The sequence below is a fragment of the Festucalex cinctus genome, chromosome 1 (genome assembly GCF_051991245.1).
Source record: "Festucalex cinctus isolate MCC-2025b chromosome 1, RoL_Fcin_1.0, whole genome shotgun sequence".
NCBI lineage: Eukaryota > Metazoa > Chordata > Actinopteri > Syngnathiformes > Syngnathidae > Festucalex > Festucalex cinctus.
Window position 1 is genome coordinate 35,125,331 of NC_135411.1, and position 27,899 is coordinate 35,153,229.

A 27,899-nucleotide genomic window follows, 5' to 3' on the forward strand; every position below is an offset into this window, starting at 1 on the left:
CACACCACTTTATGCCTAAGTGTTATCCATCCATCCATCCATCCATCCATCCATCCATCCATCCATCCATCCATCCATCCATTTTCTTGACCGCTTATTCCTCACAAGGGTCGCGGGAGGGTGCTGGCGCCTATCTCAGCTGGCTCTGGGCAGTAGGCAAGGCAAGGCAAGGCAAGGCAAGTTTATTTGTATAGCACATTTCATACACAAGGCAACTCAATGTGCTTTACATGATGAAAGACAACACATAAGCATCAAGAAACAGTAGTTAACATTCAGAGGAAAAAAATAAATAAATAAAAATAGGTTACAAAATTTACTAAAAAAAAAAAAAAAAAAAAAAAAAAAAAAACACTTAATTAAAGCTGTTTAAAAGTCCCTAATCAAAGGTATAAGAAAAAAGCAAAGTTTTTAACCTGGATTTGAAAGCATTTACACTCGGGGCTGACTTCACTTCTGTTGGCAGCCTATTCCATCTGTGTGCAGCATAATAGCTAAATGCAGCTTCACCATGTTTGCTTCGAACTCTGGGTTCCACTAGTTGGCCCAAGTCTGTAGATCTCAGAGCCCTGCTGGGTTTGTACTCAATCAGCATTTCTTGGATATATTCAGGACCCAAACCATTTAGCGATTTATAGACGAGTAGCAGAACTTTAAAATCGATTCTACAGCTGACAGGGAGCCAGTGTAAATCCTTAAGTACTGGAGTAATATGTTCTGATCTTTTTGTTTTGGTCAGAACTCGAGCTGCAGCATTCTGAATGAGCTGCAATTGTCTCATGTTCTTTTGAGAGAGTCCAGTCAGAAGATCGTTACAGTAATCTAGTCTGCTGGAGATAAAAGCATGGATAAGCTTCTCTTGGTCTGCTTGAAGCATGCAGTCCTTCAGTCTGGATATGTTTTTCAGCTGGTAAAAGGCTGTTTTAGTGATGAATTTAATATGATTGCTGAAGGTCAGATCTGAGTCTATTAGTACCCCAAGATTTCGAACTTGGTCTTTAGTTTCTAAAGACAGTGACTCAAGCTGTTTTTTAACAGCAATCCTCTTTTCTTTATTGCCGAAAACAATGAGCTCCGTTTTGTTTTCGTTCAGCTGAAGGAAATTTTGGTTCATCCAGTTGTTAACTTGCTCTAGAGAATGACACAATGCGTTAATAGAACTGCTGTCATTTGGGGACATAGATAAATACAGTTGTGTGTCATCTGCATAACTATGATAGTCAACATCGGTGTTCTGAAGCATTTGACCCAAAGGTAACATATACAGACTGAACAACAGGGGTCCAAGGACTGACCCTTGAGGGACCCCACATGTCATGGCCTTTCGATCAGATTCAAAATTTCCAATGGTCACAAAGTAACTCCTTTCCTCCAAATAGGACCTGAACCATTTAAGGACTGTTCCATTTAACCCCACCCAAGTTTCCAGCCTGTCTAACAGTATATTATGATCAATCGTGTCAAATGCTGCACTGAGGTCCAACAAGACGAGCACCGATACCTTCCCTGCATCATTGCTCAATCTTATATCATTCAGTACTTTAATCAGAGCTGTTTCTGTACTGTGATGAGGTCGGAAACCTGACTGGAATTTATCCAAAAGTCCGTTTAAGCTCAAAAAATTGCTGAGTTGATTAAAAACCACTTTTTCAACTATTTTAGTTACGAAGGGAAGGTTTGCGATTGGTCTATAATTTGCTAGCAGGGAGACATCCAGTGTTCTCTTTTTTAGAATGGGCTTGACGGCGGCTACTTTCAGACATTTAGGAAGTTCACCTGATTGAAGTGAGCAATTAATTATTTGTTGTAAATCGATCTGAACAGATTTCACAATGGTTTTGAAAAAGCCAGATGGAATTGTGTCAAGACAGCTCGTGGAAGGTTTCAATTGCTGAACCAAGTCTACTACAGTATTTTGATCCACTGAGTCAAATTCTGTCATGGTAATTAAATTATTTCTAGGTGATTTTAAGTGCAGCATCGTTTTGTTATTTCGCTGGTTTGTAACAATGTTTGACCTGATGGCTTGTACTTTTTCACTAAAGTAGCAGGCAAATTCATTGCATTTATCTGTTGAGAGGAGTTCTGGCGCTGTTTGATTTGGGGGATTTGTAAGTTTGTCAACCACGCCAAATAGAGTGCGTGTATTGTTGAGGTTCCTACTAATAATTTCAGAAAAGTGTTGTTGTCTAGCTATTACTAACTCTTGGTTAAAATGACAAAGGCATTGTCTGTACAGGTCAAAATGAACTTGGAGTTTAGTTTTTCTCCACTTTCGCTCTGCTTTTCTGCATTTAGATTTCAAAGTCATTATGTTGGTAGTACACCTCCAAGGTGTTTTAGTTCGGGATGAAATGGTCTTAGTTTTAATAGGAGCAACAGCATCCAAAACATTTGAGATTTTTGAGGTGAATTCATCCAGGGGCGGGGGACACCCTGGATTGGTTGCCAGCCGATCGCAGGGCACACAGAGACGAACAACCATCCACACTCCACTATTTATTTATTTATTTATTTATTTATTTTTTTAATTTAAATTTATTTGGCCATTTCACTAATAACATGATTCAAGCCCCAATGTCAGGGGTCTAGAAGGCTTATTCGTAAAAAAAAAAAAAAATCATTCATTCATTCATTCATTCATTCATTCATTCATTCATTCATTCATTCATTCATTCAGTGTACAATGTCACTTTAAGAAGCCTTATGGCATGTATTACATAACCACTACGGAGCCCCTAAGGTGACATGGTAAAAAAAAAAAACTTTGCGTTCCATCGCAAAGATTGCGTGCCCTCGCAAAAAACGTTGCAATCTCTGCGAGAGAGCGCAAAGTTGTTTTGCGACAAAACGCAAAGTTGTTTTTTTCGCCTACCATGTTACCTTAGCTGCGCCGTAAACACTTCCGGGTCATCTTCCATGTGAACAAAAGCGACGAGGATGGAACGTTTGTAAACATGAAACAAAACAGTGGGAAAGCTTTCCCAAAGCGACTAGGATGGAGCATGTATTTTACCACTGCTTTGTTTACACGTCGCTTTTGTTCACATGTTCTCAAAATGTTTTGCGAGGGAACGCAAAGTTATTTTTTTCGCCTACCATGTCACCTTAGCTGCGCCGTAAACACTTCCGGGTCATCTTCCGTGTGAACAAAAGCGACGAGGATGGAACGTTTGTAAACATGAAACAAAACAGTGGGAAAGCTTTCCCAAAGCGACTAGGATGGAGCATGTATTTTACCACTGCTTTGTTTACACGTCGCTTTTGTTCACATGTTCTCAAAATGTTTTGCGAGGGAACGCAAAGTTATTTTTTTCGCCTACCATGTCACCTTAGCTGCGCCGTAAACACTTCCGGGTCATCTTCCGTGTGAACAAAAGCGACGAGGATGGAACGTTTGTAAACATGAAACAAAACAGTGGGAAAGCTTTCCCAAAGCGACTAGGATGGAGCATGTATTTTACCACTGCTTTGTTTACACGTCGCTTTTGTTCACATGTTCGCAAAATGTTTTGCGAGGGAACACAAAGGGTTTTTTTTTCTACCATGTCACCTTAGGGGCTCCGTAGGTTTGCTTTATGCGTCTCAAGAAAAACACTTACTTGTCACATGACCCTGTTGTGCTGTCCTCTTGCATGCAGTCATTCAATGTTGACCTGTTGGCTCACATTTCCTTTTTGTTTCCCTCTCGGCTCTGCTAACCACTCAACCATTGTAATTTTGACACATTTGTTCTTGGAATGCAGATGACTGTGGTTGTTAGTTCAAATCCCACAAAACCTGAAGATGACAAAGCACTGCATGTTTCAACCAGAAATGTTCAAGTGTATGTCGTGATCAGCAAACCAGGAAGTAGCCTGCGAGATAAACAGACATATCGAGGTTTCACGATCCGTATTTTTGTTGGCTTGGTTTTGATTCGATTTAGCTTGTTCCATATGGATGTCACTGTTTCCTGTGTCCTTTTTCATGTTTTGTCTACTCGTTCTGTTTTCGTCTCCACCTGTGCCACTTCCGGTTTGCGCCATGTGGATGGCATCCCAATACTTTGTACCCCTCGGTTGCGCATTCCCGTCGATGGGTGCGAGTGTGTAGTGTGTCTAAGTTGTCCGAAGCACTTTGGCGGGAGCATGCGTTTGGTGGGCGCAGGAGTGGGGGTGCGAGTGTTGAAACGCGGCCAGTGGCAGTGGCAGTGGCCGGAAACGGTGCTGATGTGGGAAACCCGGAAGTCGGAAGTCTGTGGCATCTACCCAATAGGCTCCCTCCAGTCGCTCATATCTTGTCCAGGTGTGCCTAATTAATTGCCTCATTAATTTGTTTGTATTGAGTTCCTTACTTTCATTAAGTCTGTGCTGCTTCATTGCTGTCTCTTGTCACATTTTTTAATTTTATTTTAATTATTTTTTTATTTTTTTATTTTTTGCGATTTTGAGTCTTGTTTTTTGGGGAATCTGTTAATTCAGTATTTTGAGTTTTCCAAAGACCTTGCTTGCCCATTTTTAAAATAAATACTTTGCTCCCCTGCTTACATCCTCCTTTTGCCTCCACATCGCAAATCCCTGACAACCGAGATTCTTCGAGATACGACTTTGATTCATTTATTTCAAGAGTGTTTATGTATGCATGGGTGCTGGTTTTGCTGCTTTATAAGTGCGCAGCAGGTTGGGTCGGCTTTATTTTACAAAGCTGAGGTCTGGTGACATTTGATCTAGCCTAAGTGACGACTCCAGTGCTCATCAAGGTCACCTCCTCTACTCACATTCAAACACGCACGGCATAAGCTCATCAATTGTGCATTTGCAACTTTGGTACAGGAATGTGTTGAATTCCACCACGAGTAGAGAAATTTCAAGTAATATTGTATCTTTCATAAGGAAAAAACTTAAACGAGCCAAGATACATGGGTTTCATCCTTTTTATTTCTATGGGTATATCAGATGACTTATACATTTCTTTGGGCAGTAAATTCTGACGACAAAAGAGGAGTGGGACCGTGATGATGATGATGTGGACCAGATGCATAAATTAAGGGAGTTCTTGACGTCGTGTAAAATGCGGGACAGCTGTGAAAAGCATGTTTAGGACAGGACCATAGCTTGGAACTCTGTGGAGAAATAAAAGAAATAGAATGAATTGTTAATAAGGCTGACACTGGCAATTAGAGTGCAATGCAATCAACTGGCATTCTTACGAAAAATATAAACCCACCAAGAGTCCACTGCAAAATACTCAGTTTCTTCAATTTTACTATTTATAGGTATAAGTCAAATGCACATTTTGGTTTTATTTTACAACATAACATTAAAATTCCAAACAGAAATATGTTTCATTTACAGCATTTATTTGCAGAAAATGAAAATTCTGCCACAGTTTTTTCTCCAAACTGTGTATCGCCCGTACCTTCGACCCCAATGCGACCGTCGCTGTCATCATCAGCAGCGTTCAGGAAGGCCTTGGTCTCTTTATCTGTCAAAACCCGGGCGGCTGAACAAAACCTCTGAAGGAAAAACCTGGAAACAGCAGACATCCAACCTGTATAGATGCAAATCCGATCTCGAAGGGTGTAATGTTGCGAATTTGGCATCCGACTCACTTGAGCTCCTCCTCCTCAATGTAGTCGCTCCCGTCGTTGTCCAGGATGCCGAAAACCTTCTTCACATCCTGCGGGCTCTTCTTGGCGAGGCCGCACAGCTGGAAGAACTTCTTGGGGCAGAAAGAATCTGGGGCTAAAGCCAGGAAGTAGATAAACAGAGCAGCGTTAACAACATTGTCTGGATAATTCTGTCAAGTCAATTTATGGTGAATAGTTGCAATATTTGCACACGTTTGTGCTCAGGCCAGTAGTATTACTTTGGCCAATCTGGTGGCATCTTGGTGCTATGTTGAAGTGAGTCAAGGAACATCATTTGGACAATGGTCGTCCGAGGCCTCCTTTTAACAGATGTTAATTGCAAATTTTTGCAATTCATAAGCAACGCCTGGTTACAGTCTCATTCTAACTGAGTTGAAAAGATGAAGTTCTGCTTCAATGAAGCACCACATTGTCAAACTTTCACCTATTTTCTGATTTTTATTATTCGCTTATTCACAGATTGTTTTTGTGAGGAACCTGCCTCCTGTTAATCACAGAAACCACGCTTAATTGTGCGTTTTTTTTTGTTTTTTTTTTTTGTTTTTTTTACCCAATTTCCCACTTGGTAGTATTTTTTTAACCTATCCCCTGCTTATTCACATTTTCTCTTTTAATTGGTCCCCGCTTAGCATTTTTTTTTTTCTACCCATTGCCCGGCTTATTAACATTTTTATACATCCTGTCACACCACTGATCCACCACTCATCATTGTTTGTTTTTACATGATTTCTTTCTAATTATGATTTTTTTTTTATGACCTGACCCTTTCACCATAAATATTTTTTTCAGGCCAATTATACGAGAGCGTCAATTATTTAGGTATTCATTATTTACAATTCGTATTGAGTTTTCGCCATTTGGCTATGTCCCTCCTAGCATGTAAATAGCTGAATCCACTGTACTGCAACCATATAATAATAAGTAGCCTAATTTTTGATACAGATACAGTGCTTGTCATGTATATTATTGTGCTGCATTGTATTATACATGTTGTACGGTACAGTGAGTTCGTTGAATGTTCTAATGTCGCAATCAGGTGACAACTGTGGCTTGTATTTGCCTCCCCTCCAGGATATGTACTTCTGCTGTCCTTTCAAATTTGCATTATTTGTGCAACAGCAACCATGTGAAATGTACATTTTGAAACACGCATTAATCTTTCCCAGCTATATATGTCCTTTTCATCAGTTAAATCCTTTTGGAATCTGGCTCGACAACTAATATCTACACATATTGTTCAAGGGACAGCCCAACATGTATCGAGCAGGACAAAATTACACAAACACTGAATGAGACAGATGCACACAAATGAAAAAGACAGTGATGATGAGGTGCAAGCTGATACCTTGGCAGTCCTTGATCGCAGTGGCGATGGCATCAGCAGAGAGGATAGATGACAGCGACATGTTCTTTACCTGCAGGTGCATGCAAAACTTGAATCATCATTGAATCGTTATCATATTGCAGGGGCAATATGTATAATCGGCATACTGCAGGGGCAAAAAGTGTCAATAGTCAGAAAGCGATGGAAAGTTCCTTCTTGCCTGATAATCAAATAATGAACTATAGGATACAAATAATCAACTTCACCATACAACACCAATGTCCAACTTACCAGGTGAGGAGGCTGATGGGCCAGTTGTTGTTGATGTAGCAGAGAGGATGTTGGTCTGAGTGGTGACTGCCGTCCGTCAAGGTGGCTTATATAGGCCCGGCTGCACTGACAATGGGCTTCACTTGAGTTACCTGTCGGTGGATCAAATTCTAACTGGCCGCCCCGATCCAGTTTCCCAGCTACCTAATTAACCTTTACTATTTATAAACGCCCACGGCCTAAGAGATGGGACCCGTGGACATGCGGAACGCCCTTGTTCAAAAGTATCTTCCACTCCCACCCGCGCGACACTCCCAATTGTAGGCACACGCACACGCAACCTCCTTGCTTGTCTACTTTATGAGTACACAATGCAAAAAACAACAACAACAAAAAACACTTTTAGTCCTGAACAAACTCACCACCCTACCCCACCACTTGGACATATCGTTTTACAGGCAGCAGTCCCAGCACCAAAACACATTACAAGATGTCTCTTTGTGGACTTTTTAAACACAGAATGGCAATACAAATTGCACCTTTGGTTGAAATTTGACTTATTTAATTTAAATATATTCTCCTCTCCAAGGTACATGCAAATACTTTTTTGGCAGCAAGTGCTCAAAACTCACCAAAATAATTCATACAATTAAGTAAAGCAGTCATCCATATTTAACGTATGTATTTATTTCTGTTAAGACAACTGACAGTCAATAATAGGCTACAACTATCAAGGAGGTGAAGGGAAGCTAGTGTAATTAACCAACCCCTGTTTAAAATGGATTATGGCAAGTTAAAAAAAAAATTGACCATAACGTGCTTTCTCTATGATGATGATGATGATGATGATGATGATGATGATGATGATTAAATAAATATTTAAAATAATTGGGTAAATAAAAACAGCATTTTTTTTTCATTGGGCAGAATCTATTTTATTTTTAAGCAAAAATAAATAAATGCTATTCTGCCTCTGTTTTAATTCTTCTTCGAAAGTCACAGTTTCCTATTACTGTACTGGTAAGCTATTTTTTAAAATAGACCTGTGGGCTAGTCATGTTGTCCTTGGGGCTAACTAGTACCCGCTGGGACCATTTTTCTCATTCTATTATTATTATTATTATTATTATTATTATTATTATTATTATTATTATTATTATTATTTTAGGACAATGCACATTAATCAACAGAGCAAAAAGGCCAGGTCTGCACATGTCTCTTTCGTCTTGCACCCTCCCTCTTCCTCCTCCTCCATGCATAGCTTCTCATGCCTCCCCTCTCTGAGGTGACTCGTTGACTCGACTCTGCAAGCACCCAGTAATATATTTCCCTGCTTAAAAGTCGCCTCACACTTTCTGCTGACAGCCAGTATAAGTGGTTTTAATGAAACCTTGACTTTTTAAAACCACTGCAAACCATCAAACTGATAATCAACCCATGTCAAATTACTCTGTATGTATGTGCAGTTGTGCTTGAAAGTTTGCATACCCTCAGGGTATGTAAACTCTTGAGCACTGTGCAGTGAGACAAAACATTAATGCCAATAAAATAAAAGATGCTGTTGCAACTGTTTTGATATTTTCAGGGATTGAAGTTGACATGTGTACAGATGTGCATGTGAATTTTGGTGACAATTTTCCATTCTACTCATGCATTTTACACTCCACTGAATTGCTGGTATCGGTAGTATTGATTAAAATGCACTTATTTAACAAATGTGTCATGTTTTATAAGGCAAGGAATCTCTTTTAATGACTTCACTTTAACCAAAATGTATACACAGAAGCGGTATAACTATTTTGATACAGCTAATCAATCAGAAATCAGAATAAGATAATAATAATAATGAAACTGCAATTAAACCACCTTTGACATACAGTGTACAGTCCATTTTTTATGACTTTTATTTTCCTATATTTAAGCGGAATAACATAGATATAACGTGTGTTTTCCTGCTCCCAAGTAATCCCCACATACACATGACAACTGCTGAGCATCATCTTTTTTCAGCCTGTCGCAGAATAGCCTTGTCATCTGTGCTGATTAAGGGATGAAAAGTCACCCACTGCAGTTGGTGTCCCCTAACATGCTGCTGTTGCTTCTGCTGCAGCTGATGATGATTACAATGATGATGATGATAATGGGATGTGTCCCTCTCGTTCATAAGGGAGTCACGGGGTTGAGCAAAGTGGTGACAACATGAGATAAACAGTTTGGCAAACGTGTGCATATGCACCCCTGTGGGGATGTTGGCCTTTCCTTTTCCAAATGTCATGTTTACAATCTGCAACCAAGCTCTTCATGGAGAATATCCCAAAGCAGGAGTACAGTATGAACACCTGCTCATCGTGGTTCAAACTAACTATATCATTTCGTCTAATGAAAGTCAGCTAGCTCAATGCTAATGGGAAATTAGCATCAATATTGTGGTAATGCTAAACCTTCAAACGCTGGCCAATTTTAATCACAAATGGAGCAACACATACAAACAGAACATTCTACTTTTCTACGAGAGTTTTCTTGTGGTATTACAGAAAGAGTGTAAAATATGTGGGTGGGGGATTACTTTATTCTTTTGTGCATGGACGCCTGTCGTGTTTGCAGGAGCTGACCTGCAGCTGGGGAATTCAGCAACCTGAGGTGTCATTACGTTCATACTAAGACCTGAGAGCCTCCAAATACATTTTTTGTTTGTGGGAAAAAAAGAAAAAAAAATCTGGAAAAATGCATGCCTTATTATCTGGCAGTCCCTTATCACACCAGATTACGTATATACGGGTTCGGTCACAAAATGAATTAAACTCATACTTGCTCACTACTTACGACCTACTTTGGGCACACCTTGGACAGTATATCATGAGTATGCGGAACTAAACTTAACTTCTTCTTAACTGGAACACATAAGAGGGAGCATGACACATAACTGAAAATATGCTCATATCCTTCATCATTGCCAAACTATCTTAATCGCAAAAGTCCACATGGCAACTTGGTCCAATTGACAGCCTCCTTGTTTCGTTAGCGGTGAGGAAGCCGAGGGAGAAACTCAATCGTGTCCCTCAGAAAAGAGACAAGCGGCGGTGGGGACACCGGATCGACAGCTGGACTCAACCCACCGCAGTGCAGTCGCTGCATGATGTCATGTGCCAAGGAGATACCTTTGCACGCTATTCTGTTACCGACGATCATTTATTCATTTACATTTGCTAATGCTCCCCCACACCGTCCTGGCTTCTGGAACATTAGGCCACATAGATGTCCCGCCTTCCGTTCATACTCTCAGACAGACTTGTAGCTATTTATTAGGACTTCAAAAGCAAAGGTAGTCATGAATTAATTAATGCCATTAATTTGTAGAAAATGAAAAATGATCAGTATGAATGGTCTCTGAAATTTTCCCAGGCTTGTTTTATACAAAAGTAAACTATACAGTATATTAATATTTTTGAAATATAACTATGAGGTTTACGGTATAGCTTATCTGATGAAAACCTTAAATTCACCATATTATTATTATTATTATTATTATTACTATTATTATTATTATTATTTATTATTATTGCGTAATATAAGGTATAAATGAACAATCTTTACCATAGAAATAATATTGAAATTGGTGGAGTGCGTTCATGTGATCTAAATAATTTATTAAATGACTATGAAATAAATTCTAAAATATTCAAATGTATTTAGACTGCAAAGGTTCAATACATTTGCATTTAATGTGTAAGAACTGTTTGTTTTGAAATATTTATTTAGGTACATTTTTATTTAACTTTCATGTGCAGTAAATTTCAATGAAATCATTTAAGTAAGTTTTCTCTCATTTAAGTTGTGTGTTATTGTTCAATGTGTGCATAAGATTACAGTGGCACTAGAAATTAAATTTACCTGACAAATAATGAGGGGGCTTAATTACAATGTACTACATATTCCACTGGATTTTGCATTAAGAATTGTTTTCATGCATTCTCATATGCACAAAAAGCACAAACATGTTGCGCTACCTGGTTACTTTGGCACCCCTTAAAAATAAATAAATAAATAAAAAAGTCCTAAATGTGAGAAATCTGAGCTGCATCTGCACAACACACACACGAAAAGAAAATGTGTCACGTGTTGGAAGGACGATACTCTGTTTTGGACTTTAATATTTTAAAAATGTGTCATTATTTTAGGGGGGTGGTCCCGGACATTATTTGATTATCTTTATTTAATTCCTATCATAATGACTTTTGTGTCGAAAAAGCTGGAAACTAAAGATAGGCGAGGACGCCTTGTTTCAAGAGGATTGATAGGTTTATCTATTACTTTTTTCAGGCGCATTCCTTCCAATTCAGTGGAGCTGGCGCCACCTGGTGGCCAAGTGTAAAGTCTTTTGATTTGATATGCAAAATTCTTTTTCATGGAGCGTGATTAAATGGCAAGTAACGTGTTAGTTTTCCTGTCCTCAAGTTTATTCGGTGCTTTTTCAGTCAGATTGTCACATAGTTGAAAAGACACATGATGAACCTCCGATAAGACCGAGCGACCGAAGAAAACGAATATTTATTCTTCCCTACCGTACGTTCCTGGAAAGTGCATAGATTTTACAAGAAGCAAAATTCATATTTAAGACATGAACACAACCGAACGACAATCACAATCATCATTTTGTTGGACAGTGTGTGTTGCGTAGGAGGAAACGTCTCTTGAGCAAATGTATAAAAATGATTTGTATTTCAGATGAAAAGGGGGGAGGTGGGCGTTGTTGTTCCATGAGAGCGGGTGCTGTTGGTCACTTGCCACTTTACGCATTAACCAAGTGGGTGAACTCTGCGGACGGGGGAAGACACAAGAGAACAAAAAGTCAGCATTGATTTGCACACCGGGAACGCATGCGCAGAATGATTGTCGTACCATCAACGCCAATCTTGCCGTCGCCGTCGGTGTCACCGGCCTTGAGGAAGGCCTTGGTCTCGGCGTCATTCAGGGTGCGCGCACCGTGCTTGAAGTTCTGCAGGAACAGCCTGCGGACACGCGCATCGTCGTTAATGACGTCATCGACGACGCATCAGCAGCTGCCTCATTTTTTATTATTCGTCGTTGCTATTTGTTTTTAATTATGTTTATTTATATTTGATTGCATCTTTTGCTTTGTTCGTATTGTTTTTCAATTTATTTACTTATTTTTATATATTTTTTTAATTTATTCGATTTGTATATGTATTTATTTCATTATTTATGTATTCATATATTTTTTTAATTTTTTATTTTCAATATTTTTCATTTGCTATTTTTATAGTTATTTTTTAGACATACCTAAAAAAAAAAAAAAACTACCATTATTTTTTGATTATTTGTCTCAGTTTAATGCCATTTTAAAGGACCTGGAAATGAAGTAATTAACCTGTTGCTGTTTTTAATTTACTGTTTTAACTGCATGTAATGTTGAGTTGTGTTGTAGTGTGCCTCTTAGTCAGGACTCCCTTGAAAAAAAAGATCTGCGAATCTCAATGGGATTTTCCTCGTTAAATAATGGTGACATTAAATAAATAAATAAATAAATAAATAAATAATATCATTCTTTAATTTATAACTAATGTATACTTAAATATATTATTATTTATTGATTAATATGTTTGATTGGATTGGTTCCTTTTGATTCTACTTATTAGCTATTTTTGCAGTATCAGCATAAGTGAATACGTGATACATGATACTTAAAACTACTGGTTCAAAAACAACCCAATTTAGGTCAAAAAATTTGACTCAACTTTCTGGGTTGTTTTGTACCAAACAACCAATTTTTGTACAAAGCAACCTGAACAGAAAACACATAAATGTTGGGTAAAATTGACCAAGATTTTAGGGGTGTATATATATATATATTTTTTTAATTATTTAATTGTTTAAAAATTTAATAAATACATAATATCAATAAATTGTATTTTATATTCCCGATTGTATTGTTATGCCAAATAGGATGAGGAAAATTGTATTGTGAGAAGTGTCGTCGATTGTATGTGGGTGTCATTAACAGCAGCACAACTAACCTTAAAGTATGAAAAACAGGCAGTTTGGCTAACCCAGCTCATAATACGTTTTTGAGCCATTTGAAATATCCTATGTCACTGTCAGTCATTTGTGACAATAGTGAGTCAATTAAACATCAGAGAAGTGCTTTGAAATGTTGCGAGCATTAAATGTATGTTTATGGCAAGACCCTTATCACATAAGATGGTGTTATAAAGTGTGTCCAATATTTTGTGGCTGTTATCTTACTTGAGCTCCTCCTCCTCAATGTAACCACTCTTGTCCTGGTCAATGATGTCAAAAGCCTCCTTCAAGTCTTTTGTGGACTTGCCAGCCAGGCCGCAGGTCTTGAAGAACTTCTTGTGGTCGAACGATCCGGCGTCTGAATTTCAAGTTGGATGTCAGCATCATTCACATAAGAGTCTTTCGTGTGCAAACATAGTTGGTTTGTGTGTGTAAAGGTGAGTTTTCTTGCCACCTTTGCATCCATCCAGGGCTGCAGCGACCTCAGCATCATGCAGTATACCGTGCAGGGCCATTGTGATATGCTGTTTTCGAATCAAAATGTAGCATTAGGGACGGATACTGCAAATGAGCCATAGTGAGTCATCAACGTTCCATTTATATTAACTTGCATATGCCATGTAATGTGTAGATGAGATGATCCTATAATTAGGTGTCACCGCAGCATACAGTAAAATATCACCATTACAGTTAGTTATATAGATTAACTTTTTTTTTTTAATCTATTGAATACAGTTGCCGTTGGCTAATCATATAGGTGGGAAACCTATGATTCGATTTGATTCGATTTGTTTCGATTTGTTTCAGGTCCCCAAGAATGGACTACCGCATCAATCGATATGGCCTATCATGCACTTTTCCACCCAGAGGAAGTTTTTTTCTTGACTATACTAAACATGCTATAATTTGTCAATTCTATTGCCATCAAATGGACATTGTGAATGACAAGTCACATGTGAGTTTGTAACTCAATAGGTGTCAAGAGCGACGCATCTTCGTAAAGCAGTGGACGCTTATCCTTCCAATTTCATGGTATGCCTTAAAAAAAAAAATCTCCTTCAACATTTAACGTCTTGCCGAATCAAACTCACCTCTGAGGGGGTCTTTGTTTTTTGACGGTACGGATGATGCGGGACAGGAGTCGGGGAGTCGACTGCAGTGATCGCCCCGGCGTCACCGCTGACCTTTTATAGGTTCACCCCATCGAAATCTGAGCCACTGGATAATTGACACCGCTGAAATGGGGAGGGGGCGAGGGGAGGTGTAGGGGGGGGGTGAACATTTTGTCCCGTAGCCAGGGAACGCTCTATTTTTAAAGTTTCACAAACGAAGACGCTTAAAAGGTGCGTTTGAAGAAGTCTGTGGTCACCCCCCTTCAGCCCTTCCTTGCTAAGAATAGTGCGCCGCCAGGCTATGGGGTGGGGGACGAATTCGAAGTGGTGCTGGCAACACACATCCATATTTAACAAGTGTAACTTTGATTTTGAATGGGCAGGCCAGCGTTCAGTTGTAAATGGCAACAACTTTGCAGATGAGAGGATCCCAACTGCACTGTGAATAGCTGATGTTGCACCCCTAGGAGAATAAACGGAAAGTCCAACAATGATTTTGGCCTTGACGTTGGAGATTATTATTCACATCTAGGTGGCACTACTGTCCCATGTTGGGGGTCTCACTTGGCAGCTGTCACATTTAACGCTAACGAGCCCCAAAGAGAGCCTGAATTTGATAGGGGCTGAGCTGTCCAAGATTCTTCTCGTGCAAGGCTGCACTGCGGGGCTCGCACAATGAGAGTAAAAACAGAAAATAGGTTTTGAATTGAACTGGACAAGCCCCAATGGAAATCTCCATACCACTGGAACTGTATCCAGTATGTGTGGCACCACAAACCAATTAAGAAAACAAGCGCCGGCGAGGTCACTTGCACGATTAACCTCTTGTATTCAAAAAGCCTGGCAGGTGCAGTCGCTGTTTTTCCCTGCCAAATTCCCGAGCCCATTCCAATGACATCATCACTGTCTGCATGCGTGTCGACTGTCTCTCGGTGCACAAACAAGCAGGCCACAAGAGAGATGATTTTGACACCAAGAGAGTATTTATTCCCATTTTTTCACTCTGCCTCAAAAGTGCAGATGGTGTACAACTTGCACAAGTTTCAGAACATTCACACACAGCAGTGAAAGGATGTTCTCCAATGTTGAGAAATAGTCCGCAGGCAACTCATAAATAAGCTAAAAAAAAAAAAAGTTCTTTCAGCTGATGATTACCGCATTCAGCGAGGACGTCCATGAAATCAAGAGGATCTTGGTCAGGGCGAATTTATGCCTTGACGAGGGCAGTAAATTCTGTCGCAGAAGGAAACAGAAATTAGGGAGCGCTTTGGTGGCTAACCAATAGCAAGTTATGTTGGCTTTCCGTTATGTTTAACTTTGGATTACTTTTTATAGTTTTGTGATTTTTGACTAGAATATTAATGGCTTGGAAATCTTGGGATTTCTATTGGATCTGTTTACATTTTATTTTCCAAATGACATGTAGGCTAATGAGTGCTGACTCCAATTCGAATTGTTTAGCCATGGTTCTATTTCATTCGAAACCCAGTATTTAGACCAAAATCCATTGTTGCGTGAGTGTTCGGACAAGTACTGAACAACGTCTTACCCTCAATTCCGATCATGCCATCGCCATCCTCATCAGCGGCGGCTAGGAAGGCTTTGGTTTCTTTGTCAGTGAGCACCCTGGCAGATGCACAGAAGTTCTGCAGGAACAGCCTACAAAGCAGGAAAACACTCGTTAACACTCTTCTGGGAAAAATGAATTGGCATATTTTACAAAATGAAATATATCATATTTTTAAAAAAGTATGCAAATATCCATCCATCCATCCATCCATTTTCTTGACCGCTTATTCCTCACAAGGGTCGCGGGGGCTGCTGGCGCCTATCTCAGCTGGCTCTGGGCAGTAGGCGGGGGACACCCTGGACTGGTTGCCAGCCAATCGCAGAGTATGCAAATATATTCAAATATATATACTATTTTAAAGGACTTAATTCAAAATGTTATTTATTTTTTTACTTGTATTGCTATGGTGGCACGGTAGTCTAGTGGTTAGCACGTCCGCTTCCCAGTTCTGAGGTCTCCGGTTCGAGTCCAGGCTCGGACCTTCCTGGGTGGAGTTTGCATGTTCTCCCCGTCCCCGCGTGGGTCTTCTCCGGGTACTCCGGTCTCCTCCCACATTCCAAAGACATGCATGGCAGGTTAATTGGGCGCTCCGAATTGTCCCTAGGGTGTGTGTGTGCGTGTGAGTGTGGATGGTTGTTCGTCTCTGTGTGCCCTGCGATTGGCTGGCAACCAGTCCAGGGTGTCCCCCGCCTACTGCCCAGAGCCAGCTGAGATAGGTGCCAGCAGCCCCCGCAACCCTTGTGAGGAATAAGCGGTCAAGAAAATGGATGGATGGATGGATGGATTGCTATTTTTAACTGAGTTATTGTCTCTGAAATAGTTCATCACTGACTGACAGTTACCTGTATACATTTTATTTTATTTTTTTAAATCCATCCATTTCCTGAACCACTTATTCCTTACAAGTGTCGTGTATGGTGGAGCCCATCCCAGCTGGCTTCAGGCAGTAGGCGGGGTACACCCTGAACTGGTTGCCAGCCAATCGCAGGGCACACATAGAGAAACAACCAAGCCACAGAAGAGGCGGGACTGCGGTCAAGAAAATGGATGGATGGATGGATGGATGGATGGATGGATGGATGGATGGATGGATGGATGGATGGATTGATTGATGGCTTGTGTTCAATGGAGAAAAAAAAAGCTTTTACTTACTTAAAAATGTAAAAGAAAAAAAAAGAAAAAAAATTAGACCTGTAATTTTAATACCGTGATTCCGTGACACAGCAGTATTTTTGCTCACTGTTACCATACCGTCAGTGTAATATCGGCACCTGCCTCGTGGCAACTTATAACCATACGAAATACTTTTTTTTTTTTCTTCTACTATCATGAATTCAAAGTCTCCTTTCATCTCCATTAATGCTGTTGTATTGAAAAAGGAGGTAACTGTCATCAAACACGGCAAAATGTGGCAACAGCTTATTGTTGGGGTCTGGTGGTTTGATCTATTGTTGCTGTACGTTTTGTCCGTGTTTGGACATCTTACTTGAGCTCCTCCTCCTCAATGAAGCCGCTGTTGTCCTGGTCAATGATTTTGAAGGCTTTCTTCACATCATCGGCAGACTTGGTGGTCAGACCACACACCTTGAAGAATGACTTGAAGTTGAACGAGTCTGCAGCTGCAAAGTAAACAGTCAAGTGGAAAAAAAATAAATAGGCAACACCAATAAAACTGATAGATAGATAGATAGATAGATAGATAGATAGATAGATAGATAGATAGATAGATAGATAGATAGATAGATAGATAGATAGATAGATAGATAGATAGATAGATAGATAGATAGATAGATAGATAGATAGATAGATAGATAGATAGATAGATAGATAGATAGATAGATAGATAGATAGATAGATAGATAGATAGATAGATAGATAGATAGATAGATAGATTCGTTGTTGTTCTGGTTAACGCAGTCATTCCAAATCACATTGTGTCACATGAACATATGTCTTGTATTTTCATTTGCCTTGAATGCTTTGAGTTCAGAACTGACACAATCCAAGTAGGATTTAATTTAAAACCCAATTTGTCACTTTCCTCAAATGAAAATGCAACATTTATCCTCGGTGAAAGGACAATTTCTGCTCATTGGACTTTTGATCGGTGTAATTTGATTTGTGAGGATTATTTGGATTTGAAAATGAGATAAAATGTTGTTTGACTACTATAACAATATGCCCGTGGTGTGTATGCTAGTCAAAGACAAAAGTAATAAAATATGCCATGGAAATGAAGTGTTGCATTGTGGAAATATAAGAAATGTCCGGATGTTCAGAATTGTCAATTCCAATTATGACTTGAGAGTTACAATTTCACCTTATTCTATTTAGCTCATCATATAGTATCAACCTGTTACTTGCATAAATGCCACGTTTTCATGCATATTTTCTAATTCTATGCTCAAACCTTGCCCTGCCTTTCAAACAATAAACAATGACGTAATGAAATAAAGTTACCCGAGATGGCCAGTGCACATTATGAGGCAGTATCAGATTTTGAGTTGAAAAGACGCAAACATGTGAGTTGATTTTCACAGTGCTACAAGTGAGGAACAAATTCAGTGGAATGGCCCATGCAGATATAGCTAATGTTGGGAGACGAATATAGATAATGTATAGATATATTACCTGCACAGCCATCCAGAGCTGCTTTTATGTCGGCTTGGGTGAGGAAACCAGCTAAGGCCATTTTTTTTATCTAGAAGAAGATGAACAAGATCATAAATTGTTTAAAAAGCAAAAAATCACATAAAGTGGTGACAATCAAAACGTCAAAGTGTCTTCTTTCATGTCTCTTCAATCCAACTCAACCTGCCACAGACATTCCAATATAACTAGACTAAATCATGAGAATGATTTAGATTATGCCAAACACATGTTATCAAGTGAGTCTTCCCAACAAGTGATGCAGAGCGAGCAAATGGGATGACACCATCCCTTTGCACAAATGCTCATCATCCACAAGTCCTCTGGTGCCTCCTTTTCATTATCATTGTAGTCCAAGTGTCCTTGTGTGGATCCTCAGTTTTGTGGAGCTTGTTGGGAGGTGCGCACTCACCTTTGCGCTGCGTTGAGTGAAAACACCAAGGCGGATTCCGAGTGAATGTCCCAACAGAGCTTTGCGTGCCTCTTATATAGCATATCCTCCAGAGCTTACGACGCTTTGGCTTCTGGTATCAGGTGCCAAGATGCACTGGCTCTCGAAAAAATGTGTCTACTAGTCCACTCTATTTTTAGGGCAACAAATGATCGGGCGTCCATGTGCTCGTAAGCCAGTGAAAGACCCGAAAAAGGCCAATTAACCGACGCCCGTTGACTTCACAGGATAAATTTCAGACGTACGATTTTGGTGAAAGTACAACATGATTCAAGCGTCATTCGGGCGACGTGGAATCAAACAAATGAGTGCGTGATTGGGTTTTTCTGCTCGTGGGCCAATCAGAAGTCCGCTCTTGGTTGCAAATGACCGCATGATGACCTCTATCGTCATATTACAGCCACTTGCTCATTGGCACTTTTATATCGGGACTCGAAAGGAAAGTGCGAAAAGTCTGAGGGCAACTTTATGTTATTTATTGCTATGCATGTAAGCATTACATTTTTTTAAATCAGTTTATTTTTACAGAATAAATAGGAAAATGATGAGAATTATTTAAAGAAAACGCCAACTGAAATGTCTACTTTTACTGAACATATTATTTGTCACATATCTTACATTTTATTTTAAAAATGTTTCCTGGATTATTAGAATAAAGCAAAAAATAGTAAAATGATGGAAGATTAAGATGTAAACAACCAATGATTGACATTAGAGAGTAATAGAGATAAAGATAGATAAAAAGTTATAAAATAAAAGTTATCATATGGATAGCTCTTAAAAGAATGTGAAATTGCATGAACATGCCTGTCGTACATTGAATTGAAATGGAAGTCTATATAATAGCGACTATTCTAACAGACGTTTTGCATGTCTCACATCTATCCATGTTCATAACTAAGTGTGCATATTCGTTGGTTAGAATGTAGTCAGGCTCATATGGCTGTCCATCTATTCTCGTATAGTGAGAGGATTGGCCCCTCGACACCTTCAGATGATGTGCTGCTTCCAGTCTGGGTGCTGTCCTTGCTCTACCACATGAGATTAACGCCTGCAAGTAAAAGTCATCACTTGCCGTATATTTCATTCACAAACGGGCAGCTTGCTCTGAAATAACCCGGTGGGACTGCATAGGATGTCCATCCATCAGTCATGTGGGTTTCAGGAAGGCTGACAGCTTGGTGCTCTTTACTCCTTTGTTATAACTTCATACAAAACTCCTTTCAATATATTGATCAAGTTTCCTTACTTGCACAGTTATTATTCCCCATAATTCCCATAGAAAGTTTCCAATCTGTAACATATCCAAAATGCTTCAGCTTGATTTCTCAAGGAACTTTACCGAACACTTTCTGGAAATTGGGCGGATTTTCATATCTTTCCAATCCCACCAGGCGGACACATGTGAAAATATTCTGCTCCATTAACCACATTATATCATGCAGTACAAATGTATTGATGTATTAAAGCAAGGGTCCAGAATGAATTCATGAATTTAAAATGCCTTATGGTTTGCTTTTAGGTCATTTGTTTTTGTTTATCTTATTCACTGTCTATTTTCGGGTAATTAAAAACTCCAGGTAATGTCATCAAATCATTTATTGATCATTTCCAGGAAATGTCTTGATTCAGTGTAACACACATGGCTTCCAGAATCCATCAGAGCACCCAGGAGAGTAGCAGGTAGGCATGCAGGTTTAGAATATCTCAGCTTTCTGGTCTTTGCATCAAATAATCTGGAAAGTCACCATTCTCCATCTGGTATTATTTCACAGTTGTGGCCAATGCAGACAGACCTCTTTACTTCAGAAGATTGTAGAACTCTGAGGGAAAAAGAAATTCGAAGAGTTTAGACACAACGCGTGGGCAGACGGCTTGAGTGAATGTGACATTTATAGTGTGTGACTTCAGCACTAGATAGTGGATAGCTCCCTCTAGCCCCTCTCCACATTTACTTTCTTTTTTTGTTGTTCTTTCTTTCTTTCTTTCTTTCTTTCTTTCTTTCTTTCTTTCTTTCTTTCTTTCTTTCTTTCTTTCTTTCTTTCTTTCTTTCTTTCTTTCTTTCTTTCTTTCGCTAATAAGCTGTAAGGAGAATGGATGGATGATTAGTTGGGCATTGAAGTGAATGCCTTAACTGGCCATCCATCCATCCATCCATTTTCTTGACCGCTTATTCCTCACAAGGGTCGCGGGGGCTGCTGGCGCCTATCTCAGCTGGCTCTGGGCAGTAGGCAGGGGACACCCTGGACTGGTTGCCAACCAATCGCAGGGCACACAGAGACGAACAACCATCCACACTCACACGCACACCTAGGGACAATTCGGAGCGCCCAATTAACCTGCCAAGCATGTCTTTGGAATGTGGGAGGAGACCGGAGTACCCGGAGAAGACCCACGCAGGCACGGGGAGAACATGCAAACTCCACCCAGGAAGGTCCGAGCCTGGACACGAACCGGACTTAACTGGCCAGTGAATCCCAAACTTTTAATGGACCAAGGCAAATATTTGACATGAGAACATTTTCATGTACTTGCTAAGTGTGAAATTGGGGCCTGTTTATTTGAGCATAACATGATTATTCGCAATAGTAATAGATGGATAAGCAGGTTTACTGTACCTTCTGTCATACAGTGAAAGAGTATTTTTGTCTGGAATTTTTTTTTTTATTGGATTTATTCATTAATTGAAAAAATAATTGTCAGGATTTAAAATAATCATTAGCTGCAGCTCTAGTTAATTTTGAACACAGCCACATCTCCACTTAGAAGAGTGTGTGAACACTTGTACAGTCATATTCTTGAATTGTTTATTTTCATTTCCTCTCTCTAAGATGGTTATTTGTTCCTCAAGAGGAGTTGAAACCCTGTCTGTCTTTCTTTTGTATTTGGTGGCATGATGAATTTTGCTCAAAAATTAAGAATAACACTTACTTTTAGTGATCAAATGTAAGAATACAGTTTACAACAACAATAAAATACAATAAAGTAATATACAGTAAATAATCATAATTTAGTTGAAGTTGTGCCATTGGCACAACTTAACCCAGGTCCTTTGGCACATATTACCCCAAGCCCACAATTGTGAGAAAAAAAAAGCATCGCCCAGCTACTTTGAGCCAGCATCATGCTAACTATAGACTCATGGTGTAGTTTACTAAGGCACTAAAACATGTGTGAACTGTTTTCAAAGTTGTCTATAATTGTTCAAACACAGCCACCAAAAAACCTTAATCATATACATTTTACTTTGGAAGGTAAAAAAAATGTTTTGAACTTATATGTGCTTACCTCTCAAGCCATGTGTTTGTGTCTTGAGCAAAATGGATTTCCCCTCAAAGATATGTGGTCATATGACCAACTTCATCTATGGTTTTCTTAATAATAGGGATGGAACTACTTGACACAAATTACTCCACTCTCCCCTACAACTGGTAGAAACTGCATTTGAATATGGGTGTGAAGACTTTTTATACCCAATGTATACAGGAAATGGGTGTCCAATTAAATCCAAATTAGGATTACTGCTCAGCCTCTGCGGAAGAATGCGCTCAAGCGAGCTCTACACCAGTTTAATGTCGACATTTTCAATACACAAACCTTCCAGCCCGATCTTGCCATCACCATCTCTGTCTCCTGCCGCCATCAGCGTCTTAGTTTCAGCCACCGTCAGCTCCCTTGCGTGAGGAGAGAAATTCTGAAGTAATAGTCTGATGGAGGAACAACAAAGAGTCAGTGTGTACTGTTGACATTTATCGTTTTATGCTGTAGGTTTAGCTGATTGCCTTTAGTCAGCCCTTGTGCATTAATTTACAGTTGTAACATTCAAAGAGTGACTTCTGCTTGAGGGCTCTGACACCTTCCATGCTTATTTAAACCTTTAAGCCACTCAAACTAAACACGCACACGCGCAGCCATACTTTAGCTCCTCCTCCTCAATGAATCCGCTCCTGTCCTGGTCCAGGACTGTGAACACGTTTTCCCAATTTGCTTCCGACAAGTCAGCCAGTCCCACTTGTGAGAAGAAAGTTTTGTAGTTGAATGTGCCAGGAGCTGTGAAATGATTTAAAAAAAAATTATTATATTATACTAGAGCAGTGGTCATGTTGACAATCACTGAACCACAGTATGTTGTAGTATAATGATTGTTGTCAATGACTGTATACAAGTCAGTGAAAACATGTGGAAACTGACACAAAAGAATGCTGAAGATTTCCGTAGGCGGTAATACAAACTTAAATATTAAAAATCCTTCATTCATCAAGGCACTGTATAAACTAATCAAAGCATGTTATATCCATCCATCCATCCATCCATCCATTTTCTTGACCGCTTATTCCTCACAAGGGTCGCGGGGGTTGCTGGCGCCTATCTCAGCTGGCTCTGGGCAGGAGGCAGGGGACACCCTGGACTGGTTGCCAGCCAATCGCAGGGCACACAGAGACGAACAACCATCCACACGCACAAGCACACCTACGGACAATTCGGAGCGCCAAATTAACCTGCCTTGCATGTCTTTGGAATGTGGGAGGAGACCGGAGTACCCGGAGAAGACCCACGCGGGCACGGGGAGAACATGCAAACTCCACCCAGGAAGGCCGGAGCCTGGACTCGAACCGGAGTCCTCAGAACTGGTGCTAACCACTCGTTCACCGTGCCGCCCGTAATGCATGTTATAGTTAGTTACAAACATACTCAATTAAAACTTAGAAAACTTTCTAAATGTGACAAAAGGGTCCACATGTGCCAAAAAATAAAAATTGAGAGATTGATATGTTCAAATTCTGCACTTAATTCCCTTTAAAATGATATATATAAAATAAATGGATGCACCTCAAAAATTAACAACGTTACAGCAGTTTCAATGTTGGAAAGTTGAAATTCCTAGTTTTGTGAAAAAGGGGTTTAAAGTTTTGCTACTAACCTGAAATTTTCAGGATTTGTTAAAATATCAGTGGAAAGTCAATTCCAATAGCAGTCAAGGTCATCGTCCGAGATTTGAACCCTTAAAACGTTTTGGAAGTTTGACCTCTCAAGAGATGAAATCAGCCTCAACTTTGAAGATCACACTCAACTTACAATTTATCTTCTGAGGCATCAGCCAAGGTTTGCTTTTTTTATTGTCGCTCTTTGTGGTATTTTCTTGCGTAAATTAGGTCATATTACCACTGTGGGAAATTTGATTTCATAATTTTGTGTCAATTAAAAGATTATTTGCCTGTGACAAGTGCTTTATTGATAACTTATCATGGATGTGATATCTCAAATGCTTTTTTTGATCACATAAAGAAAATTAAAATGTTTGAACTAACTTTCAAGAGTTAAACTAAATATCAAATTAAAATGAAAACATGTCCAATATGCTTGAGAGAAATCATTGCCTCAAGCAAAATTGGAAAAGTAAGTTTGCCCGAAGCGTCATGATTCAGCCCTGACATTCAGATTTCATCACAGCACCTGAGCGCTCATGCAAACGTAATAACTGGAGATAAATAATCAAGTGTTGAGATGTGAGAGGTTGCTCTTCACAGGGGGTATGTGGACAAGTTGACAGAGCGGGGAAGAAATCAAATACAGCTACTATATGTCCATCCATCCATTTTCTTGACCGCTTATTCCTCACAAGGGTCGCGGGGCTGCTGGCGCCTATCTCAGCTGGCTCTGGGCAGTAGGCGGGGGACACCCTGGACTGGTTGCCAACCAATGCTACTATATGTGTATTAATTTAATTAATTTAAATGTCTTTTTAAAGATTAACTCAGTTAACTGAGTTTTACTTTGTGGTACAACCTTCATTGGTTACATACACTCTCAATTCTTACTGTGAAAAAAAAACACATGATACAAATTAACCCTCTGGGAGTGTCTAGTTTTGTGTATATGCATTTATATATATTTAGAATCTTGATTAGCGTGTGAAAGCATTTTCATGTCCAACGGCTCGACTCACCTTGACACGCCTGCACCGCAGCCTCAATGTTTTCGTCTCTCAGCATCCCTGCAAATGCCATGGTCCTGTCTTTCCTCTGCGCTTGCCTGGGGGAGTCACGCACATGCACGCAAGTGACAGTCAAGCCAAAGTGTGGGGAAGGTGTGTTCCGCTTTTAGATGACACATAAAGTCCGAATTTAAAAGCATGCCCAAGCAGATTGTATCATTGCGCCAGAGCAAAATAAAAAAAAAAACAAAAAAAAAAAAACACTGTTTTCGATAAAGTGGTTGATTCATGCATCATTTGATCATTTGTTGTTGATGGGTATTACTGAACTACTGGACTTTTTGTAATGCTTAAATGACTTGTAAATACTGTATACATTTTATATAGTGGCATTTTTACTGTAGTGGCTCCAACTACCTGAAACCTGAGACAAATTCCACATGTGTTCGAACATACTTGGCCAATTAAGACCATTTTGATTCTGATGTACTGCATATTCATCATGCCACACAGCTAAAATAGTTGCTACAAATAAAGTCATGTAAAATAAATAAACAAGATGCTTACCGTTCTTCAGCAGAGCTTCTTTATTTCTGCACACTGTCTGTCTCCGTTTGGATCTTTGTGCCTTAAAGCCACCAGTACTCTCTTGCAGGTCCGTGATGTTTTGTGCGAGGAGCAACCTGACACATCTGTCATCAAACCAGTGGAGAGTTTCCCCACCTCACCACCCAGCAGGCATCCTCCTCTTCTTCCTCCTCCTCATCCCCTCCTCCTTCATCAGTTAATCAGAGCACATAATTTTCTTACTCATTTTGTTTTTGCTAGCTTACAAGAATGCTCTGAGCAGAAGTAAATAATTCAGTGATGCAATTTTTCTCTGATTATTGCTACTGCCGATGGTATCTTTGAATTAAAATACTGTAAATGTGTTGCATTTATGAAGCCCATTTAGTGTCCTCAAGTATATTTTTTCATATAATATTGACTTGCTTTAATCACATATTGATGATGATGGCTCATGTTTTTTTGTTTTTTTGTTTTTTGTTTTTGTTTTTTTTTTTAAGATGATGATGATGGCTCATGTTGCCGGATCCTGCTTAACGGTGTTCTGTACTTCAGCATGTTATGGGAACAACTGATTGACAACTCTGCCACTCGAGCTAAATACTGTATATAATATGCACATACGTTTTTCAAATGAAGTAAAACAAAATTCTCATTTTGTGGTGGGTGTTGGGGGTAAGACGATCCAAAATCCAGATGTCAGTTTGTAAGAGCAATTTGCATAATAGGAGTGCTACTACTAAAGGCCTTTTCAACACATTCATGTTACATATTGGATGGTCTGAACCAAGTGGACAATTTGTGTTTCTGACCTTCCTCTTGCAACACTGTTGCAAGATTCAAACAGTAACACCATCTGCTTCTATGTATATTCCCAAACATTTTACCAGAGGTGGGGGAATAAGTCACACATTTTACCACATGTGTTGGGTTAATTTTGTTATGGTCAGATAAGGTTGAACTTTAGACTTTAGGTTAATCAGAGGCCCTTTAAATGATGGTAAGTGTTTAACTTGAGTCTGAATGTGATCGGCAATTCTGAGCTCAGCCCTGTCCCAGTTTTAAGAGGGTTTCACACTTATGCAATCACATATTTCTGTTGTTTAATTATTACCACTGCTGTAGAAAAGATGAAAAACATTTTTCGAATTGAGTTGTTCATGTTTGATGTCACATTAATGGTGGATAAAGTTCGGAAATGAATAATCTTGGTCTCCTTTTTATTTCACAAAACCTTGCCATTTGAGTGGGGGTGTGTAGACTTTGTATTCAGTATCTATAAAATATAATCAATTTGTCACATTTTGACTTGACCACAGATTTCCATCAGACCCACAGACATTGGCTGAAAAACAAATGTATCTTTATGTTAATAAAAGAGGACTTTTAAAAAAAATATATACACAAAGGACAGTAGAAATTTTACACGTTGACTTTTGTACATAAGCAAATTTTACATTGTGCAGTTACATACTTCACCCCCACCCCTCTTTTGTAATTTTGACTTTAGCACAGGAGTTAAATTGATACTTCTACTTTTAGTCTTGCATGGTTTTCATTGTGGCTGCAGAAGCCACACTGCATACACTAGGCTATATGACAATTTATTTAGATATTAATTGAACTCATAAAGACATCGTATCTGTGTTTGTAACATGATCATTTTAACAAGGAGAAGTTTAGGAGTATAGGTTCTGTCTGGTCAGGAGGACTCAGAAGTTTGTTCAGTATTTGTGTTGTGTATAAGATAACCTTGTACCTTTTTTTTTTTTTTTTTAATCCCTCAAGTAGGCCTACTGAGGATGCTCCACACATCCTTCAAGTATTTGTACTTATACCAAATAAATACAGACTGTGAGTATTTTTTCCACGTCAGGCTATGCTGTTGTAATCTTTCCACAACCTTCATGGAATGCGTGATGTTTCTATGACAAATAATGAGTGTTGCTGATTGGTTGTACGTTCTACTAGCTGTGACAGTATTCCAAGTCGCGATTGGCTGTTGCACAACGTCAATTACGTGATGGTACCCGCCCCATTTCGTGATGTGACGTCGCGAAGGAATATGGCGCTACGGAGGGGATGAGTTTCGTGATATTCAGGTTTGATTTATGCCTCTCAGTCAGCGTTCTCTTGAAAAACGCCATGCGGCATTTACCAAATATGATGGAGCGACGAGTTTGTTCGCATCTTTTGTCCGAATGGACACGGGAAACGGCCGTTTTGTAGCCGCGTTTGTGGTCGTTAGCTAAGACTGTTACCATTGACATGCTAGCCGAAGCTAAGTGGCTAAAGAGCGACAGAATGCTTGTATGTGCCACCTACATCAACGTTCTAATGTTAACCAATG

At 39.4% G+C, this 27,899-nt stretch overlaps 5 protein-coding genes across 5 annotated transcripts in view; 1 reads left to right on the forward strand and 4 right to left on the reverse strand.

The window, feature by feature from the left end:
• Window positions 1-4,899: 4,899 nt before the first annotated feature.
• pvalb8 (parvalbumin 8) lies at window positions 4,900-7,383 on the reverse strand. Its single transcript, XM_077532337.1, has 5 exons — window positions 7,248-7,383; window positions 6,978-7,047; window positions 5,594-5,726; window positions 5,401-5,510; window positions 4,900-5,104 (listed from the first exon to the last, which is right to left on the reverse strand). Exons 2-5 carry the CDS (start codon window positions 7,036-7,038, stop codon window positions 5,079-5,081), a joined length of 330 nt encoding a protein of 109 aa, XP_077388463.1. The 5' UTR covers window positions 7,039-7,047; window positions 7,248-7,383; the 3' UTR covers window positions 4,900-5,078.
• Window positions 7,384-11,661: 4,278 nt separating this feature from the next.
• On the reverse strand, window positions 11,662-14,418 carry LOC144025924 (parvalbumin beta-like). Its single transcript, XM_077532328.1, has 5 exons — window positions 14,357-14,418; window positions 13,720-13,789; window positions 13,491-13,623; window positions 12,126-12,235; window positions 11,662-12,041 (listed from the first exon to the last, which is right to left on the reverse strand). The coding sequence occupies exons 2-5, from the start codon at window positions 13,778-13,780 to the stop codon at window positions 12,016-12,018; spliced, it is 330 nt and encodes a 109-aa protein (XP_077388454.1). The 5' UTR covers window positions 13,781-13,789; window positions 14,357-14,418; the 3' UTR covers window positions 11,662-12,015.
• A 1,035-nt stretch (window positions 14,419-15,453) lies between these two features.
• LOC144025950 (parvalbumin beta-like) lies at window positions 15,454-18,720 on the reverse strand. Its single transcript, XM_077532358.1, has 4 exons — window positions 18,579-18,720; window positions 17,434-17,566; window positions 15,927-16,036; window positions 15,454-15,610 (listed from the first exon to the last, which is right to left on the reverse strand). The coding sequence occupies exons 1-4, from the start codon at window positions 18,637-18,639 to the stop codon at window positions 15,585-15,587; spliced, it is 330 nt and encodes a 109-aa protein (XP_077388484.1). The 5' UTR covers window positions 18,640-18,720; the 3' UTR covers window positions 15,454-15,584.
• A 1,911-nt stretch (window positions 18,721-20,631) lies between these two features.
• Window positions 20,632-25,754, reverse strand: LOC144025955 (parvalbumin beta-like). The gene is made up of 5 exons (XM_077532372.1): window positions 25,550-25,754; window positions 24,995-25,080; window positions 22,965-23,097; window positions 22,645-22,754; window positions 20,632-20,870 (listed from the first exon to the last, which is right to left on the reverse strand). The coding sequence occupies exons 2-5, from the start codon at window positions 25,053-25,055 to the stop codon at window positions 20,848-20,850; spliced, it is 327 nt and encodes a 108-aa protein (XP_077388498.1). The 5' UTR covers window positions 25,056-25,080; window positions 25,550-25,754; the 3' UTR covers window positions 20,632-20,847.
• A 1,765-nt stretch (window positions 25,755-27,519) lies between these two features.
• lmtk2 (lemur tyrosine kinase 2) overlaps window positions 27,520-27,899 on the forward strand; it is a 34,636-nt gene continuing 34,256 nt past the window's right edge. Inside the window, exon 1 of the mRNA XM_077532347.1 lies at window positions 27,520-27,651. The gene's annotated coding sequence lies outside the window, so the exon portion shown is untranslated. The remainder of the gene's footprint in view (window positions 27,652-27,899) is intronic.

Bases quoted from the DNA above. Each gene is read 5' to 3' on its own strand.
- pvalb8 (XM_077532337.1), bottom strand. From the start codon at position 7,038: ATGTCGCTGTCATCTATCCTCTCTGCTGATGCCATCGCCACTGCGATC. The intron at 5,727-6,977 runs GTATCAGCTTGC...TCCTGGCTTTAG, and splicing joins TGCGATCAAGGACTGCCAAG to CCCCAGATTCTTTCTGCCCC. The intron at 5,511-5,593 runs GTGAGTCGGATG...TGCTGTTTCCAG, and splicing joins ATTGAGGAGGAGGAGCTCAA to GTTTTTCCTTCAGAGGTTTT.
- LOC144025924 (XM_077532328.1), bottom strand. From the start codon at position 13,780: ATGGCCCTGCACGGTATACTGCATGATGCTGAGGTCGCTGCAGCCCTG. The intron at 13,624-13,719 runs GTGGCAAGAAAA...CTTGAAATTCAG, and splicing joins AGCCCTGGATGGATGCAAAG to ACGCCGGATCGTTCGACCAC. The intron at 12,236-13,490 runs GTAAGATAACAG...GCGTGTCCGCAG, and splicing joins ATTGAGGAGGAGGAGCTCAA to GCTGTTCCTGCAGAACTTCA.
- LOC144025950 (XM_077532358.1), bottom strand. From the start codon at position 18,639: ATGGCCTTAGCTGGTTTCCTCACCCAAGCCGACATAAAAGCAGCTCTG. The intron at 16,037-17,433 runs GTAAGATGTCCA...CCTGCTTTGTAG, and splicing joins ATTGAGGAGGAGGAGCTCAA to GCTGTTCCTGCAGAACTTCT. The intron at 15,611-15,926 runs GTAAGACGTTGT...CTTCTGCGACAG, and splicing joins TGGCATGATCGGAATTGAGG to AATTTACTGCCCTCGTCAAG.
- LOC144025955 (XM_077532372.1), bottom strand. From the start codon at position 25,055: ATGGCATTTGCAGGGATGCTGAGAGACGAAAACATTGAGGCTGCGGTG. The intron at 23,098-24,994 runs GTGAGTCGAGCC...ATCATTTCACAG, and splicing joins TGCGGTGCAGGCGTGTCAAG to CTCCTGGCACATTCAACTAC. The intron at 20,871-22,644 runs GTTTGTGTATTG...TTTTTCCCTCAG, and splicing joins TGGCAAGATCGGGCTGGAAG to AGTTCTACAATCTTCTGAAG.